Below are 21179 nucleotides of genomic sequence, written 5' to 3'. Positions count from 1 at the left end.
AAATTACAAACTGTTAAAAAAGATGATAATCAACATGTAAATACAGTACACTTTAATAAAAATCCCCATAGGACATTTTAAGAAACTTGTTATACTGATTCTAAAATTCATATAGGGCGCACCTGGGTGGCTCAGTTAGTTAAGTGTCTTCCTTTGGCTCAGGTCGTGATGCTGGGGTCCTGGGATCGAGTCCCACATCGGGCTCCCTGCTCAGCCAGGAGTCGGCTGCTCCCTCTCCCTCTGCTCCTCCCCCTCCTCGTGCTCTCTCTATCTCTATCTTAAATAAATAAAATCTAAAAAATTAAAAAATTAAAATAAAGTTCATATAGAAGAGTCAGTGTCTAGGAGTAGCCAAGATTGTTGATAAACAGCAAGCTATTTTGGTATTATAATTATAAAAGAACGTGATATCAGTATAAGGACAGATTTAAGGAACAGAGAAAGCCCAGAAATGGACCCAGACATATATAGGACCTTTGTAAATGGTAGAAGGTGCATTATAAATCACCGGAGGAAAGGTGAACTCTTCAGTGAGTCTGGGACATATGCTTTCCATCCAGAAAAAATACAATTGTTAAATGTTTTTCTAGGGCGCCTGGGTGGCTCAGTTGGTTAAGCGACTGCCTTCGGCTCAGGTCATGATCCTGGAGTCCTGGGATCGAGTCCTGCATTGGGCTCCCTGCTCAGCGGGGAGTCTGCTTCTCCCTCTAACCCTCCCCCCCTCATGTGCTCTCTCTCTCTCTCTCATTCTCTCTCTCTTTCCAATAAATAAATAAATCTTTAAAAAAAAAAGTTTTTCTATACCATATACACAAATACATTCCGAATGAATTTACCTTCGTGTATAAGACAAAACTTTTGGGGTGCCTGGGTGGTTCAGTCGTTAAGCGTCTGCCTTTGGCTCAGGTCATGAGCCCCACATTGGGCTCCCTGCTCCATGGGAGGCCTGCTTCTCCCTCTTCCCACTTCCCCCTACTTGTGTTCCCTCTCTTGCTGTGTCTCTCTTTGTCAAAAAAATAAATAAAATCTTTAAAAAAAAAAAAACCTTTAAAATGTTAGAAACATGTTTTTATGACTATAAGGGTTAAAAGCTCTTTTAGAGGACACCTGGGTGGCTCAGTTGGTTGAGCATCCGACTTGATTTCGGCTCAGGTCATGATCTCACAGTTGTGAGATCGAGCCCCAAGTCAGGCTCCACACTGGGTGTGGAGCCAGCTTAAGATTCTCTCTCTCCCTCTCCATCTGCCCCTCCCTGCACTCCCTCTCTTAAGAAAAGGGGGGGGGCTCTTAGAAACAAAAGTACTTAAGAATTTAATGACATCAAAATTAGACTTCTGCATTATAGAAGACCGTAAAATTAAGGACAAGTAACACACTACGGAAGATATTTGTTATAGGCAAATAGAAAAGAAAAGTTGTATAAATGGGGATCACTTAGGAAACAGGATAGCAAGTTTTTAGAGATAAAATCTATCCAATTTCTGAGCTCCAAGGTTTTTTAAGTGTTGACTATTTCCTTAAGTTGACCTATTATTTAGTCTTCCGTACAGTTAGCAAATATTTACTGAGAACCTATAAAACAAATGACATGACATCCCAGAAATAAGATTTTGATAAAGAAAAGATATTCTCGGGGCGCCTGGGTGGCTCAGTTGGTTAAGCGACTGCCTTCGGCTCAGGTCATGATCCTGGAGTCCCGGGATCGAGTCCCGCATCGGGCTCCCTGCTCAGCGGGGAGTCTGCTTCTCCCTCTGACCCTCTCCCCCCTCGTGCTCTCTATCTCTCATTCTCTCTCTCAAGTAAATAAATAAAATCTTTAAAAAAAAAAAAAAAAGAAAAGATATTCTCCTGAGTGAGGCACAAGATTATGCTGTTTAGCTCTGTTTATTTTAACTGTGATACCTGGGCACCTCCCCCTGTACTCTTCATCAGCTTTACACTTTGAAATAATTTGTTAATACCTTGCTGTTTTAAAGGCAGCGGTGATGGTGCTAGCAAAGGAAGCATCTGTTGAATATCTTAGCACTTCTGCAAGGTCAGCCAATTGTTTGTTACTTATAAGTCAGCAACAAAGTTTATAATTAATTTTTTATGTTTTCTATGTGGTAATAATTGTACATTCTGTAGAAATTGGTATTGTGATCAGTAATGGCTAAAATAGAGACCTAGAATAACAAGGTAAGTAAAACTATCCTGGATTTTATTTTTGTTTTATTTTCAGAGAATTCCTAAATACGAGAGATGGTTGAATTGTAGACGTTTGAGAGTTCTGAGAGTTTTTGTATAAATAAGGAATAGATCTAGCTAAGAATTTTCGAGCTAACAAATTTTCTAGTAAAATCATTTTTACAAAAGAAGAAACCTAGGGGCGCCTGGCTGGCTCAGTTGGTAGAGCATGTGACTCTTGATCTTGGGGTTGAGTTTGAGCCCCATGTTGGGTATAGGGATTACTTAAAAAATAAAATCTTAAAAAAAAACACACACAAAAACAAATGAAGAAACCTAGCCCCCGAAAGACTTCTTACTGAAACAGATTTAAAACCTCTAGTTTCCCCATCTAGTGCTACTTTTACTGTGTTAATACCCTAGTCTTAATTATATGTTTTCTTAGCAGTTGCTGTTTTTCCAGCCTATTTTACTTGAGGACCTCAGAGAATAATTTGGTTTGACAATAACAAAATCCAGTTGTCATTTCTTCAGTTACTATTTAGTGAGCACCTTGTTAGGTGCCAAAGAAACAACAATAAATAATTATCTCTGCTGTAAAGAAGCTCTGTAGTCTAGTTGGAAAGAAAGACAGTTATAGATATTTTGATTTGACTTCTGCCCAGATGGCCGATCACCAATTCCAAAGAGTCCTTTTTTTTTTTTTTTTAAAGATTGTATTTATTTATTTGAGAGAGAGCCCGAGAGAGCACGAGCTGTGTGGGAGGGGGGTTAGGGCAGAGGGAGAAGCAGACTCCCCTCTCAGCAGGGAGCCCAATGCTGGGCTTGATCCCCAGGACTCTGAGGTCATGACCTGAACAAAGTCAGATGCTTAACCGACTGAGCCACCCAGGCACCCCCAAAAGGTCATTTTTTTTAATAAAACAGTTACATTCTTGACAAAATATAAACTGTACCAGCAACAATGGACATATTAGAAAATCAGAGCTGACATTAACCAGTATGCTTATGTCAGTAGTACCATGCGGTCTGGCAGTTAGACTAGGACTCTAGAGAAAAGGGGTAAAGTGGTTTTGAGTCATAAGCACCCCTGGGCTTCTGATTTAAATTTTCTCTCGAGGAGTACATTTCCTATCTAGACCACCAGGAATCTCAATAGATTAAGATCAAACAAATATGTGCTTACAATCCAAAAATCACCAAACACTTTGGAAAACAAACCACCATTAAGGAGAATCAGCAGATTTAGGTCCCCCCGCCCCCAATGAGCTTCAGATGTTAGAATTATCAGACAGGGCGCCTGGGTGGCTCAGCCGGTTAAGCGGCTGCCTTCGGCTCAGGTCATGATCCCAGGGTCCTGGGATCAAGTCCCGCGTTGGGCTTCTCCCTCTCCCTCTGCCTGCCTCTCTGCCTACTTGTTCTCTCTCTCTCTGTCAAATAAATAAATAAAATCTTTTAAAAAAATCAATATATAAAAAAACTATGTAAGAAATGTTAAAGATGAATGAAATGAACAATGGATAAGGTATTTGGACAGATTTTTAAAAAAGAGCCAACAGGAATTGTAGAGAGAAAAAAGATTAAGCTAGAAATTAGTTCTGAAGAAATTAGAATGCAGCAATTAGAAGGAGGTGGAAAAAAGATCGGAATGAGAGGCCTAATTAACATCAAATTAGCTTCTAGGAGGAGAGAACATTTGAGTTCTGAGGAGGTAATAGCTGAGAACTCTCTGAAAGTGATGGAAAATATGAATCTGCAGTTACAGCAACCACAACATATACTAAGAAGGATAATTAAAAAAGAAATTCACACCTAGTTATTGTAATGAAATTATAAAACCAAACCAAACCAGAAAATAACAAGTGTTAGGATGGGGGAAACTTCTTTTTCTGGTAGGAATGTAAAATGGTGCAACAGCTATGGAAAACAGTTTGATGGTTCCTCAAAAACATAGAATTTCTGTATGATCTAGCAGTTCTGCTTCTGGGTATATACTCCCCAGAAATGAAAGCAGGGACTCAAACAAATATTTGTAAACCAGTGTTCAAAACAGCATTATTCACAATAGCCAAAAGGTAGAAGCAAACCAAGTACCAATTTTCAGAGGAATGGATATGCAAAATGTGGTATATACATAAAATGGAATATCATTTAACCGTAAAAAGGAAAGAATTCTGGCATATGCTACAACATGGGTGAACCTTGAACACATTATGCTAAGTGAAATAAGCTAGTCACAAAAGGACAAATGTATGATTCCACTTAGATGAACTACAGTAATCAAATTTATAGACAGAAAGTACAGTGGTGATTGTTAAGGGAAAAGGGGAGATGATGTTTAATGGGTATAGTTTGAGTTTTACAAGGTGAAGAGAATTGTGGAGATTGGTTGTATAACAGTGTGAATGTTGTATGTGAATGTGTATATCCATAGAGACAGAAAGTGGATGAAAAGTTGTCAGGAGCTGGGGGAGGCGGGAGTGGGGAGTTATTATTTAATGGGTACAGAGTTTCTGTTTTGAAAAATTTTGGAAATGGTGGTGGTTGTACAGCATTGTTAATATAATTAATGCCACTGAGTTGTACATTTAAAAAATGGTTAAAATCACAAGTTTTATTTTACCACAATAAAAAATAAAAAACAGTGCCAAAGAGAAAAGACAAACAGATCACATACACAAGACGATTATTAGATTGACAACACACTTCTCAATATCAACTGTGGAAGCCAGATGGCAGTTATGAAAAGTATTTCATAGCACTTATAGAAAATAGCTGTCAATATAGATTTGCATACAAAGCAAAACTACTTTCAAGAACCATTCAAGGGGCACCTGGGTGGCTCAGTTGGTTAAACGTCTGCCTTTGGCTCAGGTCATGATCCCAGGGTCCTGGGATGGAGCCCCTCATCGGGCTCCCTGCTCAGCGGGGAGCCTGCTTCTCCCTCTCCCTCTGCTGCTCCCCTGCTTGTTCTCTGTCTCTGACAAATAAATAAAATCTTAAAAAAACATTCAAACCATATAAAGTTAAAGCTGAGTTAAGGTATGATCAACAAACTTCTGAATCAGTTTTAGTATAAGAAGTTAGTAATAAGGAGGGATAGTGAGTCATACTGGCAATAAAATATATGAAATATCTAGGAATAGCCTTAAAAGGAATTATGTTGAAAACTTTGTGAATAAATTGTATTTGGGAATGTTGAATATAAATTCATAACTATTAATGTTTTGCTGTAGTGAAGAATAATGTATTGATGCCATACATCAATGTTACATATAATACTTTCTCCAAATTATATCAGCCTAATATAATTCAAATTAAAAATACCAAAATTTCCTCTTTTGGAATTTAACATTAAATTTACTCTGGAAGGGGCGCCTGGGTGGCTCAGTCGTTAAGCGTCTGCCTTCGGCTCATGTCATCAGGCTCTCTGCTCAGCGGGGAGCCTGCTTCTCCCTCTCCTGCTCCCCCTGCTTGTGTTTCCTCTTTCGCTGTGTCTCTCTCTGTCAAATAAATAAAATCTTAAAAATAAATAAATAAATAAATATATTTACTCTGGAAAAATAAGCAAGTGAGACTATAAGAAATGTTTTGAAATGCAGTTGTAATGAGGGAAGATAAGCTACAGTTTTGAAGATAGTACAGTTGACCGTTGAACACCATGGGTTTGAACTGCTTGAGTCCACTTATACCTGAAATTTTTTTCAATTAGTACAGTACTGTAAATGTATTTTCATTATGACTGTAATATTTTTTCTACCTTTATTATAAGAATACAGAATATAATACATATACAAAATACATTTTCATCAACTGTTTATGTTATTGGTAAGTCAACAGTAGGCTATTAGTAGGTAAGTTTTTGGGAAGCCAAAAGTTATGCGTGGATTTTCAACTGCGGGGGATTGGGGTCAGCATCCATAACCACCCCCTACATTTTTCAGGGGTCAACTGTATAATGTAAAAATGGATTAACAGAATTTGCAGCTTAGAAAAAGATTAATTGAATACATGATAGTGGAAGCAGTAAATCAGTGAGGAAAAGAGAAGTTACAGTATTGGAACAATTAATAGGAAATCTGTTAATATTAGAGCTTGATTTTACATTCTATACCCAGTAGATTTTAAATGAATTATGCAGCTGAATTTTTTTTTAATGGAGAGCAAAGAAAATAAGTTATAATTTTTTAAATCTCTGGTAGGCTTCCTATACTTAAAAAGTGGCAGTAAAGAGCAATTTTATTTTAACAAGGCTACATTTTAAAATTATATGTTTTAAAATGTAACTTAGGGGTGCCTGGGTGGCTCAGTTGTTAAGCGTCTGCCTTCGCCTTGGGTCGTGATTCTAGGGTCCTGGAATCGAGCCCCATATTGGGCTCCCTGCTCCGTGGGAAGCCTGCTTCTCCCTCTCCTGCTCCCCCTGCTTGTGTTCCCTCTCGCTGTGTCTCTCTCTGTCAGATAAATAAAATCTTTTAAAAAAATAAATAAATAAATAAAATCACTTAAAAATTAAAGTGCAAAGTGGGGAAAGATTAGTAATGTTGGAAAACCTGTATATATATAATTATTTACTCCTTAGATAAACACTAAAATGCTAGTGAGTAGATAGGCACAGTTCACAAGAGAAAGTACTGCTTTATTCCATTGATCAGGCTTAGTGTTATTAAAGATGGGATATCCAGAGATTGTGTATGTCCTGATGGGATGTAGTATGAAGTATATAGTATCGTTTATTCAATATTTGCTCCCCAAAATTTGTGAATATGTATATAATCCAACTAATTTTCGTCTAGAGGAAATTCAGGCATTAATTGAACAAGTTAAAATGGAAGCAAATAAAGCTAGAGAATGTGGAATGTTCTGCTGGACAGCCAACCCCTGGACTGCAACATCAATGAATGGAATGGGAAAAATACTGAACAATTTAATCTAATTGCTCTAGACTAAAAGAGTAAGAGGCAAAACCAAATGGATTGTATTGACCTTCTTTGGATCCCATTTCAAACAAACCCAACTAAATTTTTGAAACATTTAAGGAAATTTTAATGTGTTAACTATATTTCAATTAAAAATAATAATAAAATATGTCAGCTGTATTTCAATTTAGAAAAATTAAAATCCTGGGGCACCTGGATGGCTTAGTCATTAAGTGTGTGCCTTCGGCTCAGGTCATGATCCCAAGGTCCTGGGATCGAGCCCCGCATCGGGCTCCCTGCTCAGCGGGAAGTCTGCTTCTCCCTCTCCCACTCCCCCTGCTTGTGTTCCCTCTCTCGCTGTGTTTCTCTCTGTCAAGTAAAGAAAGTCTTAAAAAAAAAAAAAAATTAAAATCCTGGGATGGAGCCCTGGGTTGGGCTCCCTGCTCAGGGGGAAGTCTGCCACTCCTTCTCCCTCTGTCCCTCCCCTCAGTTCGTGCTCCCTCTTGAGCACGCTCTCTGTCTCTCTCAAATGAGTAAAATCTTAAAAAAGAAGAGATTTAATTTTATTAAACTTTCTTTACCTTACCTTTTAGGATACCAGTTGTATCAATGAACACATTTGACTAACCCTCATAATATCATATGCATCAGAAAGCTCAGTGTGCTGTCGCAGCCTCATATATGTCATTGATAAAAAGTATTCAATAAGAATGTTTAAGATTTTAAAGATTTTATTTATTTATTTTACTTGAGAGAGAACGCATTTGCTCGCATGTTGTGTGCAAGCTGGGGAGGGGCAGAGGGAGAGAGTCTCAAGCAGACTCCATGCTAATCCCAACACAGAGCTCCATCTCACAACCCTGAGATCATGACCTGAGCTGAAACCAAGAGTCTGATGCTTAACTGACTGAGCCACCCAAGCATCTCAGAATATTTAAGATTTTAATGTGTTAACTATACTTCAATTAAAATAATAAAGTGTGTCAAATGTATTTCAATTTCAAAAAATTTAAATAAAGAATTTTAAAGGGGTGCACCGATGGCTCAGTTGGTTAAGCATCTGCCTTCAGCTCAGGTCATGATTCCTGGGGTCTTGGGATTAAGCCCTGCATTGGGCGCCCTGCTCAGTGGGGAGCCTGCTTCTCCCTCTCCCTCTGCTGCTCCCCCTGCCTGCACTGTCTCTCATTCTCTGTCCTGCTTTCTGTCAAATAAATAAGTAAAATCTTAAAAAAAAAAAAATTTTTTTTTGAAGAGTTGTTACGATTTTAGTCCTACTAGACACTGTAGAAAAAAAAAATGTCTTGAACATCAGAAGACACTTGGAAAATAATTTTGTTGACAATTTTATTTTTAGATTCTAGTTTGAGATATAAATTAACATTTTTATATGTCTGTGTCACTTTTTCTTTATCCTCAGGGATCCATCTGTCTCTAAGTCTATAGAACGAATCTTCAAAATCTGGGAAGATAGAAATGTGTACCCAGAAGAAATGATTATGGCATTGAGAGAAGCTTTGAGTAAGTGTATTTTCTTTCCTAAAAGAAAAAATTGAGTCCTTGACTCTTTAAAGTTATAGATATTTTATAGATCTGGTCCTGTTGCTTAATAATGAAAAATAAAGTTCTGCATTGGGTCCTATTTATTTGAAATTAAATACTTAAAAAATCTGTTTGAATTAAAATTTAAATAGAATTGGTTTGGAGAGGGTTGGATTTTGTTTGTATTGACTAGAAAAAGTCAAGCATATTAAGTGATGATGGATATCTGATTATTTTCCTGCATGTTTTACTTTGAGTGTTTTAAACTATTCATTTTTTTGTATGTTTAATAATTACTGCCCTGTCCTCTTACTGTTGGAGAATTTTTTAATGGGGTTTTAGTTTCTACTAAATTATTTGATATTAAGCATATATTGGCATTCTTTAGTCTTTGTTTTGGTTTAGATTTACAGTAAGTTGTGTACCTGTTTTAAAAATTTATTTCCTGTGTATTAGATGCATGTAATTGAGTCATTAAACAAAAGTTGGTGGTGATATCTGATACCATGACCATTATTTGACTAGAAATTTGCTTTAAAAAGAGCATCTTCTAAGAAGCTGTTAAATTCTTCATTTGAATGCGTTAACTGGTATTTTGTGCCCTATTCTTCTCAAAATCAGTAATTTTATTGATAATAGAAATCCTGTTTATTTGACAGCTTCTTAGATCTGCTGGGTGTTTTTATTTTTTTATAAAAATGAAAGGAAAAGAAAGAAAGAAACAACACACAGTCTCGGATTGCCTTTTTTCAATGCTACAACTTTGACACTGAAGTGGACAGACAGAACAGCTTCCCATAATGCCAGATTGCAAAAACTGAAATGTTTTCCAGGTACCACTTTCAAAACTCAGAAGCAGCTGAAAGAAAATCTGAACAAACAACCGAATAAGCAGTGGAAGAAATCACAAAGTAAGGAACAAAATCTCAACTAATATAAAATTACCTCCTTTTTGGAGCAGAAGAAAATGTAGACCATTTGACATCGTACCTGGCATAAACCATGGGGAAGCCTGTATTTTCCAGGCCTGGGAGAGTGACCCAGTGATTTATACTAAACAAGCCATCATGGAGTTACTTCTTTAAAAAAACCAAAACCAAAACCCTACTTTTAAACAAAGGAAATGCAGAAAAAGGGTTTAAGTGAGTGAAGATTCAAGAGTAGTTTGGGGAGTGAAAGAAGAAAAAAAATGCTTGATAGTGCCCAGGCTAACTCTTAGGTTGAAAGATAGAAGAAGTTAGAGGCAGCTGACATTAAACAACAGAGCTGAAGAGGAGACTAGGCCTTAAGAAGCATTTCTTTGGGAGCCATGAAATCCTTCAGATTTGGGGATACACTCTTCCAGATTAGACATGGGCCTCAAATCCTGGCCAGAAGCTCAGTCTCTAACAGGAGCTCCTTTTATGTTTATCATGTTTACCCAGCATGAGATCAAGGGAGTGGAATACTGCATGTGATAGGCTGCTGTGGGCCAAACTGAGGAATATTGAGAAAGACTTGAAGGTGTGGAGGGAACAAGGTAGAAGACAGTGAGAATTGAGAGGTAAAACAAGACACTTGGGATGGTTTTACTCCATCAAGCATATGATATTCATCATGATTAAGGGAGTCCTCTGATATCCTTTTGGTCATAAGTTGCATGCTTAGGAACAGCAAGAGTCAACATTTCAGCCAAAGTTGAACCACAGTGGTAATGTACTTAGAACTTTCCCTGCCTGTTTTTGCTGTGAACTGAGTCAGCAGAAAAAGAAATCCAAAGCTAAATCGTAGGAATAGAGTTGATGTTTATAAGTAATTTTCTTCAGCTAGTGCTCAGGATTAATTGGATGTCGTGCTCCTGAACACTCTTCTTAATTTGAGGTATTGAGATCCTCTTAAATTCAGTCAGACTGGGAAAAAAGGTACACCATGTATCTCAGTATCTCCAAATCAATAATTCTAGGACTTTATGACTTAAAGTGTCTGTTGGAGGTAAGTAGGTTAGACCTATCTAAATAGTATATTTTTATATTGGCCACACTTGGGAGTGTTTAAATTTCATATTCTAGGAATATTTATTCTAGGAATTATATTATTATTTAAATGTGTATATTTAACATATGTTCAAAGTATATACCGTTAACTATAAAGCTGAAAAATTACCTGAATATTAGTTGACTTTTGTGTCTGTATTCTTAATGACCTTTTGTTTAATTCAACAGCATCCACGAATCCAAAAGCTGCTCTCAAGTCTAAGATAGTTGCAGAATTTCGAGTAAGTTATTAGAATACGTTTAATATGCCAAAGCTTTATTCACCCCTTTTGTTACAGTTCCCCCTATAGTCCAGTAAGATTTATTTTTATTCAGTTGTACATAAATTGTATTTTAAACAAGTTTAAACTGTTCTGAAAGAATCCAGATTGGGATCAGATTACTTGGGAGTTTTATATGTTCCCCTAATGGAAGAATTAACCTTCTTCCAGAATATCTGTTAGCAGCCAAGTTCTATATTGAACTCCCCCCAACAATGGGTTCATCCTTCTGTGAAGCTCTACTAAATTAGAATTTGCTTAGAGTTAACATAATAAGACTATATTTACCTAATTAAAATTTAAAGAATAAGTGGACCTTTGTCTTAGTCTTAATCTTATATGTTCAGTTAGCCTTGAGTAACTAAGGAAAGGATATTTTAAAGTATGTAACTAAAAATATGGTTTTGGCATGAAAATTGATAGTGCTATCCCCGATTATGAGGAAATGCAAAGGGTTTCTTTCTTCTTGGTTTTATTAGATTTTAGACATGTTTTATGTTAATGGGGGAGTGTAGAATAAGTGAATGTTTTCATAAATAAAATACGACTCTGGTCTGTATTCAGTCCCAGGCCCTCATTGAAGAACTGTTGTTGTACAAGCGCTCAGAAGATCAGATAGAATTGAAGGAAAAACAGCTGTCAACCATGAGGGTGGATGTGTGCAGCACAGAAACTCTCAAATGTTTAAAAGGTAATACTTATTTTTAAATAGAATAACTCAGATTTTCTTCTCAGATCTATCATTTTTAAGTCATCAGACCTGCTTCTCCCATAAAGAGAACCTTAGGATTTAGAGAGCAATTGTACCTGGTCTTCCAAGTGGTGATTTCATGCATATAAATTTCATAAGTAAATTCTTGTCTTTCACATTGCACACCTTAAACTTACACAATGTTATATGTTGATTGTATCTCGATAAAGCAGGAGAAAAAAAATCTTAAAAAAAAATCTAAAAAAGTAATTAAATTCTGCCCTGTCCTCATTTCTAGTGCTTTCTTGATATATTGGGTTATATATAGACAGATGTATTTCACATGTGTGATAGATAGTGTGGTTTGGGTATATTCTTTAATAAGGTCACCGTAATGCCCCATAAAATCTAGTTAGTTGCTCTCTTTTCCTTAGATTGTAAATTAAAAATAATCATATTAAATTATTAGAATGTAAATCTCATGAAGGTAGAAATTATCCTTATTTATTGCTGTATCCGAATGCCTAGAGCAATGCCTGATACATAATAGGCATTTGATAAATATTTTTGAAATCATGAATAAATGGCGGTCAGCTATTCATTTGAGCACCTGTTTTGTTCTTGCCTTGTACTTTAAATTTAACCATTGTTACCTAATTTAATCCTCACAACAACCCAGAAGCATATTAAAAACCTCCATTTTGTACATGAGAAATCTGAGGCTTCATAAGGAGATGAGTAGCTTACTAAGCAAGTTACACAGTTGATAAAAAGCAAAGCCAAAATTTGTACCCATATTTGAAGCCATATTCCAGTAGTCACTGGGAAAGATGTATATTTAGAAGAGTAAGTAACAGGGGCGCCTGGGTGGCTCAGTTGTTAAGCATCTGCCTTCTGCTCAGGTCATGATCCCAGGGTCCTGGGATCGAGCCCCACATCGGGCTCCCTGCTCAGCAGGAAGCCTGCTTCTCCCTCTCCCACTCCCCCTGCTTGTGTTCCTGCCCCTCGCTATCTCTCTCTCTGTCAAATAAATAAATAAAATCTTTAAAAAAAAGTTCTTCTTTCCTATCTGAAGAAGATCCCTGGTAAGAGTACAAACCATGAATTGTTTTTTTCAACAATAGTGATACTACAAACTGTTACTTACTCTTCTTCTTTTTTTTTTTTTTTTAAACTGAGCCACCCAGGCACGCAGAAAGAAGAATTTTTAATGTGATACATACAGAGGTCACTTTAACTTTACTTTTCTGAACCTCTATTTTCTCACATCCTGTGGTGAATCTAAGTGAACAGAATTGAGCCTCATCTTGTTACTCCTAATTAGCAGCTCAGCCTCCAATCTATGAAGAAAAATGAAAAGAGTTTCTTTTAGTTGAACTTTCTTTTCTTTACCTTAATTATAGGTGCCTTCGTGATATACTCTTGGCTACACTCTAGCAGATTCACATGAATTGTTTTAATAATCTGTTTTGTGGGTTTTGTGACTTGGAGAAGCTCCTTTAAGGTGAAACTGAGACTAAGAAGACAAGTTTCAGGTTCACAGATTATGTAAAAGGGGTTTTCTTCAAAAGATTAAATTTTGGGGGCACCTAGGTGGCTCAGTCGTTAAGCATCTGCCTTCAGCTCAGGTCATGATCCCGTTGTCCTGGGATCAGGCCCCGCATCGGGCTCCCTGCTCAGTGGTAAGCCTGGTTCTCTCTCTCCCTCTCGCACTCCCCCTGCTTGTGTTCCCTCTCTCGCTATGTCTCTCGCTGTCAAAAAAATAAATAAAATCTTTAAAAAAATAAAAAAAGATTAGATTTTTTACATATTCTGTTTTATCCTGAAATGAATACTTCTGTGTTATTTTAGATAAGACAGGTGGAAAGAAGTTCTCCAAAGAATTTGAAGAGGCAAGTTCCAAGCTCGAGGAATTTGTGAATGGATTAGATAAGCAGGTGAAAAATGGGCCCTCACTAACAGAAGCACTGGAAAATGCTGGAATTTTCTATGAAGCGCAGTACAAAGAAGTAAAAGTGGTGGCCAATGTAAGTAATAAAGCTATCTTATATTGATTGCTTACTATAAATCAGTGACTGTTTATATGAGTTCTCTGACTCTATGAGGGTAAACATTATTACCTCCAGTTCATGGATGAAGAAATTACTTTGAAGAAGGTCAGTAGTCTTGTATAAGATAATAGAGCCAGCAAGTGGAGGAGTCTAAATTAAGACTGGCTCTTTTTGACACTAAATAAAGCTCATGGATACCCTGACCATTAAGCTTTACTAAAGCCTTAGGTCTTAGCATTTCAAAGGGAGTATACCTAATTACGGTTACAAGATATGAAAATTGGGCAGAAGTAGGGGCGCCTGGGTGGCTCAGTCATTAAGCGTCTGCCTTCGGCTCAGGTCATGATCCCAGGGTCCTGTGATTGAGCCCCGCATTGGGCTTCCTGCTCTGTGGGAAGCCTGCTTCTCCCTCTCCCACTCCCCCTGCTTGTGTTCCCACTCTTGCTGTGTCTCTGTCAGGTGACTAAAAAATATCTTTAAAAAAAAAATTGGGCAGAAGTATATATACTTTATTGTTTTACCAGAAAACTAGATGGAAACATTCTGTTACTAAAATTCTGTTACAGGGGCACCTGGGTGGCTCAGTCGTTAGTTAAGCGTCTGCCTTCGGTTCAGGTCATGATCTCAGGGTTCTGGGATCAAGCCCCCCATCGGGCTCCCTGCTCAGCGGGGAGTCTGCTTCTCCCTCTCCCACTCCCCCTGCTTGTGTTCCCTCTCTCACTGTGTCTCTCTCTGTCAGATAAATAAATAAAATCTTTTTTTAAATAAATAAAATAAAATTCTGTTACTAGTGGCCTCTAAAAGAAACTGTTTTATACTGAATTTTATGTAGTTTTTTTTTATTTTTATAGAGGAGAGAGTTGGGGGAGGGGCAGAGGGAAAGAGAGAGAGAGAATCTTTTTTTTTTTTTTTTAAGCCACAGTCTACTATAAATACTTTATTTCAACTAGAAGGTACAATCTCTCAGGGGTTTCATAGTTTAAAAAGCCCAATCATACCATGTTGTAACTACATAAAAAACAGTGCTGTAAATGGAACTGCCAGGCTTAGACCATGTACATTTCTGCACAGTCTTTATGGAATCTGCACAATGAAATATCTTCTCCCTTTGCTCCAATTAATTGTTCTTGTATGTAAGTTGCTTTCTATTCCAGTATATCCAGAGTAGTGAAATCACAAGGCCAGCCACATAGCCAAAGGTCGCTCCAAGCGTACAGGAGATGGGCCATACCTGCCAAGGTCTTTCCCAATCAAGTGGAATAGGAAAGGCTCCCAGCCATATTCCTATAAAGCTAGAAATTGTAGTGATCTGAAGGCTGTTCTCCCAAATGGATGTAACTCCATTTCTACTGAAAACTCTTAGCCATGCTTTGATGTTTGGTCCTAACAAACACAAGGTACAGTAGTAAAGGTAGACAAAATAACTGCAAATAAAAATGTTTCCAACACCAACTCTATGAGTGGTGCTCCATATAGAACAAAAATTACATGAAAGAAGAAACATGACATAAGAAACTAGATACAGCATTTCAAAAACCTGGTTACCTTGTATGATAATGAACTTCTTTTAGAGGATGCATTTGGTTTCACTACTAAATATAATACTAGATTGACGACAGTTACAAAAATAGAACAGATGCACAACCATGTCAAGTGTGTTTCCAATATTGAGAAGTTCTCCAAGAAGAATGATGGAATGAAGATGCTTAGGATAATTGAAAATATGCATAAAAGATGGGTATACAGTAGTCTCTTGATATCAGTATCTTTCATGGTGTTTTCTTGAGAGGCTATCTAATTAAAAACAAGGTAAGAAAAGAGCATATCCAGTAATGATTTTTTTCCATTGTCTAAATGCTCCAACACCTAACTCTCCCACCAGCGGAAGAGAAGCGGGAGAGAGAGAATCTTAAGCAAGACACTTAACTGACTGAGCTGCCCAGGCACCTTGCATTTTTTTTTCAATAGCTTTAATCGCTGTGTATCGTCATAAAAGCAGATGGTAGAGTAGATCCCACCAGTCCCACTTCTAGAAGCAATCCCTTTAACTCATTTGCTCTTTTTTTTTTTTTTTGGCTTTTGCCTTCGTATTTCTGAATAGTATGTCTATATTGTTCTTTCTTGATTAATCCTATTTAAGAAATATCTTTTGACTTCTCGGTATGACAGATGAGGATTTAACTTATACTCCACTGCCTTCCTCCTTCTCCCAACAGCATTATATAACTATTTTAAATCTAAATCTATTGATCATCTTCGTACATGGTAGTACTATATTTGATAATTTTTTGACCACTAACTCTCAACTCTTCACTGTGTAAAATGAGGTTAATGTCCCTCTCCTTTCCCATTAGTTTTCATTTATCCCTTCAGTTTCCCAACTTCAGTAAACTGTACTTTACTTTCACATTGTCCAGGTTGATAATATTTACATTCTACTCTGTAATCATAATTAAATGTTACTTCCTTGCTCTAAAGGCTGAAAATTAATAAACAAAGATTATAGTACAGCTATATAAACATTGTTCACCGTATGGTACTTTGGTAGGTATGGTTATATTAGATACTTTTTGTTTTTTTCCTAGAGTTTTTTTTTTTTTGCATTGTTGGCTTTTTCTCATAGCCTTTTTTTCACTTTCTCAATTCTCTATCACATTGAATATTCTGAATTCACATTTTCCCCATAAACCTCCCTAGCTGAACTTTCAATCTCCTGTTCCAGTTTTAAGTGTCTGGATCTCATTCTAGGACTACCTTACTGATAATCTGAGTTGAGCACTCTATTTTACAGATTCTGTGTCGTCTTTTTTTGGTTTTCTCTCTTTTGGTTAATTTCCAAAAAAGGGGGGCTTATGAGAGGTAAATTTTCTAAGTTCTTAGATCTCAAAATGTCTTTATACTGTTTTCACATTTGCTTTGGTAAAAGTTTGGTTGAAAATCATTTTCCCTCACAGCTTAAAAGGCATTACTTCATTGTCTTTAGTGTTACTGATGTGAAGTCTTTGCAAGATCATTTGTAGGTAACTTTTTTTCTGCCTGGGAGCTTTTAGGGACTCCATCCATAGTGTCCTGAAATTTTTACAATGATGTATCTACATATGAGGTTTTGTTTTTCATTCATTATGGGTTACATGGTGGAGGGCTCTTACAGTCTAAAGATTGGTGTTCTTCAGTTGTGGAATAATTTCTTTCTCTTCTACGTTCTCATATTTTCTCAACCTTATCTTTTTGTTCTGCTTTCTGAAAGATCTTGAGTTTCATTTCCCCTCTAGTTATCTTGGTCTTTCTCTTTTATGATTATGGCTTTCATCAAAAATCAGATAATGTCTCTGTCCATTCATATTTAAGAATGAGATATGAAAAATTGAGAAGTTCCTGATACATAGATAGGGGTTATTTACTCTTGGGTTTAGTAAAGTCTGTGTAGGTCAGGAACTGGCTGTTATTCAGGGCAGGGGGAGTGCTAAATATTAGAAGGTTGGAGTCTTTTTGCCAGAATATTTTAACTTTTTAGAGAAGTCACATTTTTGCCCGGGGCCTTGGCTGCCAAGTGTGGAGATTGCAAGGGAGGTGGTATTGAGTGGTAGTCACGCTTTTAATTAATTATCCTGATTTCAACCCCACCACTCACTCCACCCTTCTGTAGTCATCATGCCCTAGATGAAAGTGGCTTAGGGATTCTGCAAGTCAGATCAGCTCCTTTCCCAGATATCACTCGCCTTCTGCACACTCCTAACCTCATTTTTCTCTCCCCTGCGTCATCCCTTCTTTATTACTCTTTCATCCTCTTTCTGTCTTCTAAAATTTGTAGAAATGTTTTTTCCAGATATGCTTCTGGTTATTTGTTACACCTTTGTTTGTTGTTGTTGTTTTTAACTATTCATTTTGTAGGAGTCCCAGAAGGGAGAGACAGTGAATGGGAGTGGTCAGTTCACCATTTTGACCCAAAAGACCATTTCATAATTTTTGAATACTGGCCTGTGATCTCTTATTTAGGAAATCATTTAGTCTGCTTTAGAGGATCTTCAACAAATGGCTGGGAGAGGTTTATTCAGGAAGCATTTGTTGAATACACATAATTGCAATTCTGTATGATAAATGCTATATTAGAGGTAACCGTAGGATGCTATGTGAATAGATTGAATAGGTGCTTTAGTTATTTGGGAGTGGGGATGGAAGATATGGAGAAAAATTTCTCAAAGGAGCTAAACTCTGATATTGCAGTAATTAGCTAAATGAAAAACCCATATTCTCTGAAGAGCATAGTTGAAAGCATGCAAACATAAGAGTATGGCAAAATTGGTGGACCTGAGAGTAGTTTCTCATAGTAGGTGGGCATGTACGCAGAAGGTGGTAAATAGAACTGGAGAGTTACTTAGGAACAAGGTTCTGAAAGGTGTGTGTTCACTGGGATTGGTCTTGGAATTTTACCCTGAAAGCAGTGGGAAGCAGTTGTAGGATTTTAATTTTGCTAATGATGTGATCAAGTTTGCATTTTAGAATCAGGAGAACAGAATGGAGAATAGGAGAGTATTAGAAGCAAGGAGACGATGGGCGCCTGGGTGGCTCAGTCGGCTAAGCATTTGCCTTCTGCCCAGGTCATGATCCCAGGGTCCTGGGATTGAGACCCACATCAGGCTCCCTGCTCAGTGGGGAGCCCGCTTCTCCCTCTTCCTCTGCCTGCCACTCCTCCTCTCCTCCTGCTTGTGTGCTCTCTCACTGTGTCAAATAAATAAATCTTTAAAAATTTTTTTTCCTTTTTTACCTAAAAATGTCAGTCTGTCTGGCTTCCCTTATAATGAGACGTCAACTGTGCCTAGATGTATTCTTTGTAGTTATCCTGCTTGGGGGTTCACTGAGCATTTTGGATCTATGGTTTGGTATCTTTCATTAATTTTGGAAACTATTTGACCCTTATCTTTTAAAATATTTCTTCTCTTCCATTCTCTCTCTTCTCCTTTGAGGATTTTAGTTACATATCCCATGTGGTCTCAGATTTCTCTGTTTTATTCATTCTTTTTTCCCTCTGGACTAATTTTTGGCTAATTTATACTTACCAGTCTTCAAGTTCAAATATTCTTTTTTTTTTTTTAAAGATTTTATTTATTTGATAGAGACACAGTGAGAGAGGGAACACAAGCAGAGGGAGTGGGAGAGGGAGAAGCAGGCTTCCCACTGAGCAGGGAGCCCGATGGGGGGCTCCATCCCAGGACCCTGAGATCATGACCTGAGCCAAAGGCAGACGCTTAACAACTGAGCCACCCAGGTGCCCCAAGTTCAAATATTCTTTCTTCTGCTGAGCCCAGTGTGCTGCTTTGTCTTTGGTTTTCAGTAGTTATGCAGCAGTGTGTCTAACATGGTCTTCTTCATATCTGGTTTGGGGTTTGTAGAACTTTTTGAATCAATGACTTATTAGTTTACTGGGGCTGCTGTAACAAAGTATCTCAAACTGGTTGGTTTCAACATTAATTTGTTGCCTGTCTCATAATTCTAGAGGACATTGTCCAAGAACAAAGTGTTAGCATGGTTGATTTTTTAAAATATTTTTTTTGAGAGAGAACGTGTATGAGTGGGGGGAGGGGGACTAGCAGATTTCCTGCTGAGCAGGGAGCCGGATGCAGGGCTCAGTCCCAGGACCCCAAGATCATGACCGGAGCTGAAGTCAGACACCCAACTGACTGAGCTTCCCAGGCACCCCAGCATGGTTGATTCTTTCTGAGGGTCATGAGGGAAGGTTCTGTTCCTGGCTTCATAGTTTGACTCGTGGATGGCCATTTTCTCCCAGTATCTCTTCACATTGTCTTTTCTCAGTGTGTGTCTGTGTCCAGATTTCCCCTTTCTCTAAGGATACCAGTCATTTTGGCTCAGGGCCCACCCTAATAACCTCATTTTAACTTGATTACCTCTATAAAAACTTGTCACATTCTGAGGTGTATAGTGTTAGGACTTGAACCTATGACTCTGGAGGGCCACACCCCATAACAAATTGCTTGATGTTTTTCACAAATTTTGGAAAATTCTCGACTGTTATCTGTTCAAGTATTATTTCTGTTCCATTCTCTCTCCTCTCCTGGAACTCTACTAATACACATATTAGATCTCATCACTGAGTTCCGAGTGTCTTTTTATGTTCCTTTCTGTATTTTCCATCCTTTCTCTTGGTGCTTCCTTCTAGATATTTTCTGTTAACCAGTCTTCTAATTCATTCTCTCTTCTGCTGAACCTTTGTCTATTGTTAAACCCATCAATTAATTACAGTTGGCTTATTTTTCAGTTCTAGAATCACCATTTGATTTTTTTTCCCTCCCCTTCCCTGATTTCTTTTTAGAAAGAATTTGATTTTCTGCTAAATTCTGTTGATCTTTTTTCCTCATCTTCTCCTGTTTTTCAGCTTTTCATTCTTTTTTAAATTGTGAAATATTCTCAAACTTAAAAACCTTAAGTACATTATGAAGACATTTTTTTCCTGAATCATTTGGAAATAAGTTGGTGATGTCCGATCACCCCCAAATATTTTCATGTGTGTTTTCCTGCCAGACCGATATATTCTCCTTCACAACCATAAAGTATAGCCATTTAATCAGAAATTAATTCATACATTGACATGCTATTATTATATAATACTTAAACCCTATTCAGATTGACCAGTTTTTATAGCAGAAGATTCCAGAATAACAGGTTGCATTTATTGCATTTCTCCTTATTTTCCTTTGATCTAAAACAATTCCTCAGTCTTTTACTTGACTTTCATATTCTAAATATGTTTGAAGATTATAAGTCAAAATATTTTGTTCCCCAGTTTGGATTTATGTGATGTGTTTTGTGATCAGATTTAGGTTATGCATCTTCAGTTGGAATATCACAGAACTGATTATGTTCTTCTCTTTCCATTTTTTCAGTTATCCCACAAGTTTGATGTTTTCCACTACCTGTTATATTCCTTTTGATATCTTATTAATGTAATATCTGCCAGGCTTGTCCATTGAGAAGTTTTCACTTGGTAATTGCTATGGATTGAATTGTGTATCCCAAAAAGATGTTGAAGTCCCAGTTCCTGGTACATATAAATGTGACCTTACTTGGAAATAGGGTCTTTGCAGATGTAATCAAGTTAAGCTGAGGTCATTAGGGTGAGCCTAATACAACATAACTCATGTCCTTATAAGAAGAGGGAAATTTGGATATAGACACACAGGGAGAACATCATGTAACAACCAAAACAGATATGTTAGAGATGTGGCTGCAAGCCAAGGAACACAAAATGTTGATGGCTACCAACAGAAACAAGGAAAAGGCAAGGAAGGATAGCCCTGCTGACACCTTGATTTTGGACTTCTAACCACCAGAATTAGGAGATAATAAATTTCTGTTGTTTTAAGCCTCCCAAGTTGTACTTTATTACCACAACCCTAAGAAAATAATAGAGTAATTAGTGTTTTATGGGAAGATATTTTTGAAACGATGTAAAATAACTTCATCACTTTCAATTTATTCATTTACTTAAATCAGTATGGACTCATAGA

The 21179-nt window shown here is 37.3% G+C and overlaps 1 protein-coding gene and 1 pseudogene across 7 annotated transcripts in view; one reads left to right on the top strand and one right to left on the bottom strand.

The window, feature by feature from the left end:
• Positions 1-21179, top strand: part of RPRD2 (regulation of nuclear pre-mRNA domain containing 2) — a 99759-nt gene that overhangs the window by 58422 nt on the left and 20158 nt on the right. For 4 of the 7 annotated variants that reach the window (XM_073888455.1, XM_025858299.2, XM_073888456.1 and 1 more), the window contains exons 3-7: positions 8500-8600; positions 9455-9532; positions 10823-10875; positions 11479-11605; positions 13457-13632. In XM_073888455.1, the coding sequence (XP_073744556.1) occupies positions 8500-8600; positions 9455-9532; positions 10823-10875; positions 11479-11605; positions 13457-13632 (535 nt within the window). The remainder of the gene's footprint in view (positions 1-8499; positions 8601-9454; positions 9533-10822; positions 10876-11478; positions 11606-13456; positions 13633-21179) is intronic. The other 3 variants (XM_025858300.2, XM_025858301.2, XM_073888458.1) reach the window with 1 other exon arrangement.
• On the bottom strand, positions 14774-15553 carry LOC112813260 (phosphatidylinositol-glycan biosynthesis class F protein pseudogene; annotated as a pseudogene).

Source organism: Callorhinus ursinus, unplaced genomic scaffold (assembly GCF_003265705.2).
Source record: "Callorhinus ursinus isolate GAN/ISIS: 27379988/994484 unplaced genomic scaffold, GSC_fseal_2.0 scaffold90, whole genome shotgun sequence".
Classification (NCBI taxonomy): domain Eukaryota; kingdom Metazoa; phylum Chordata; class Mammalia; order Carnivora; family Otariidae; genus Callorhinus; species Callorhinus ursinus.
This window is presented reverse-complemented; position numbering and strand designations above follow the sequence as displayed.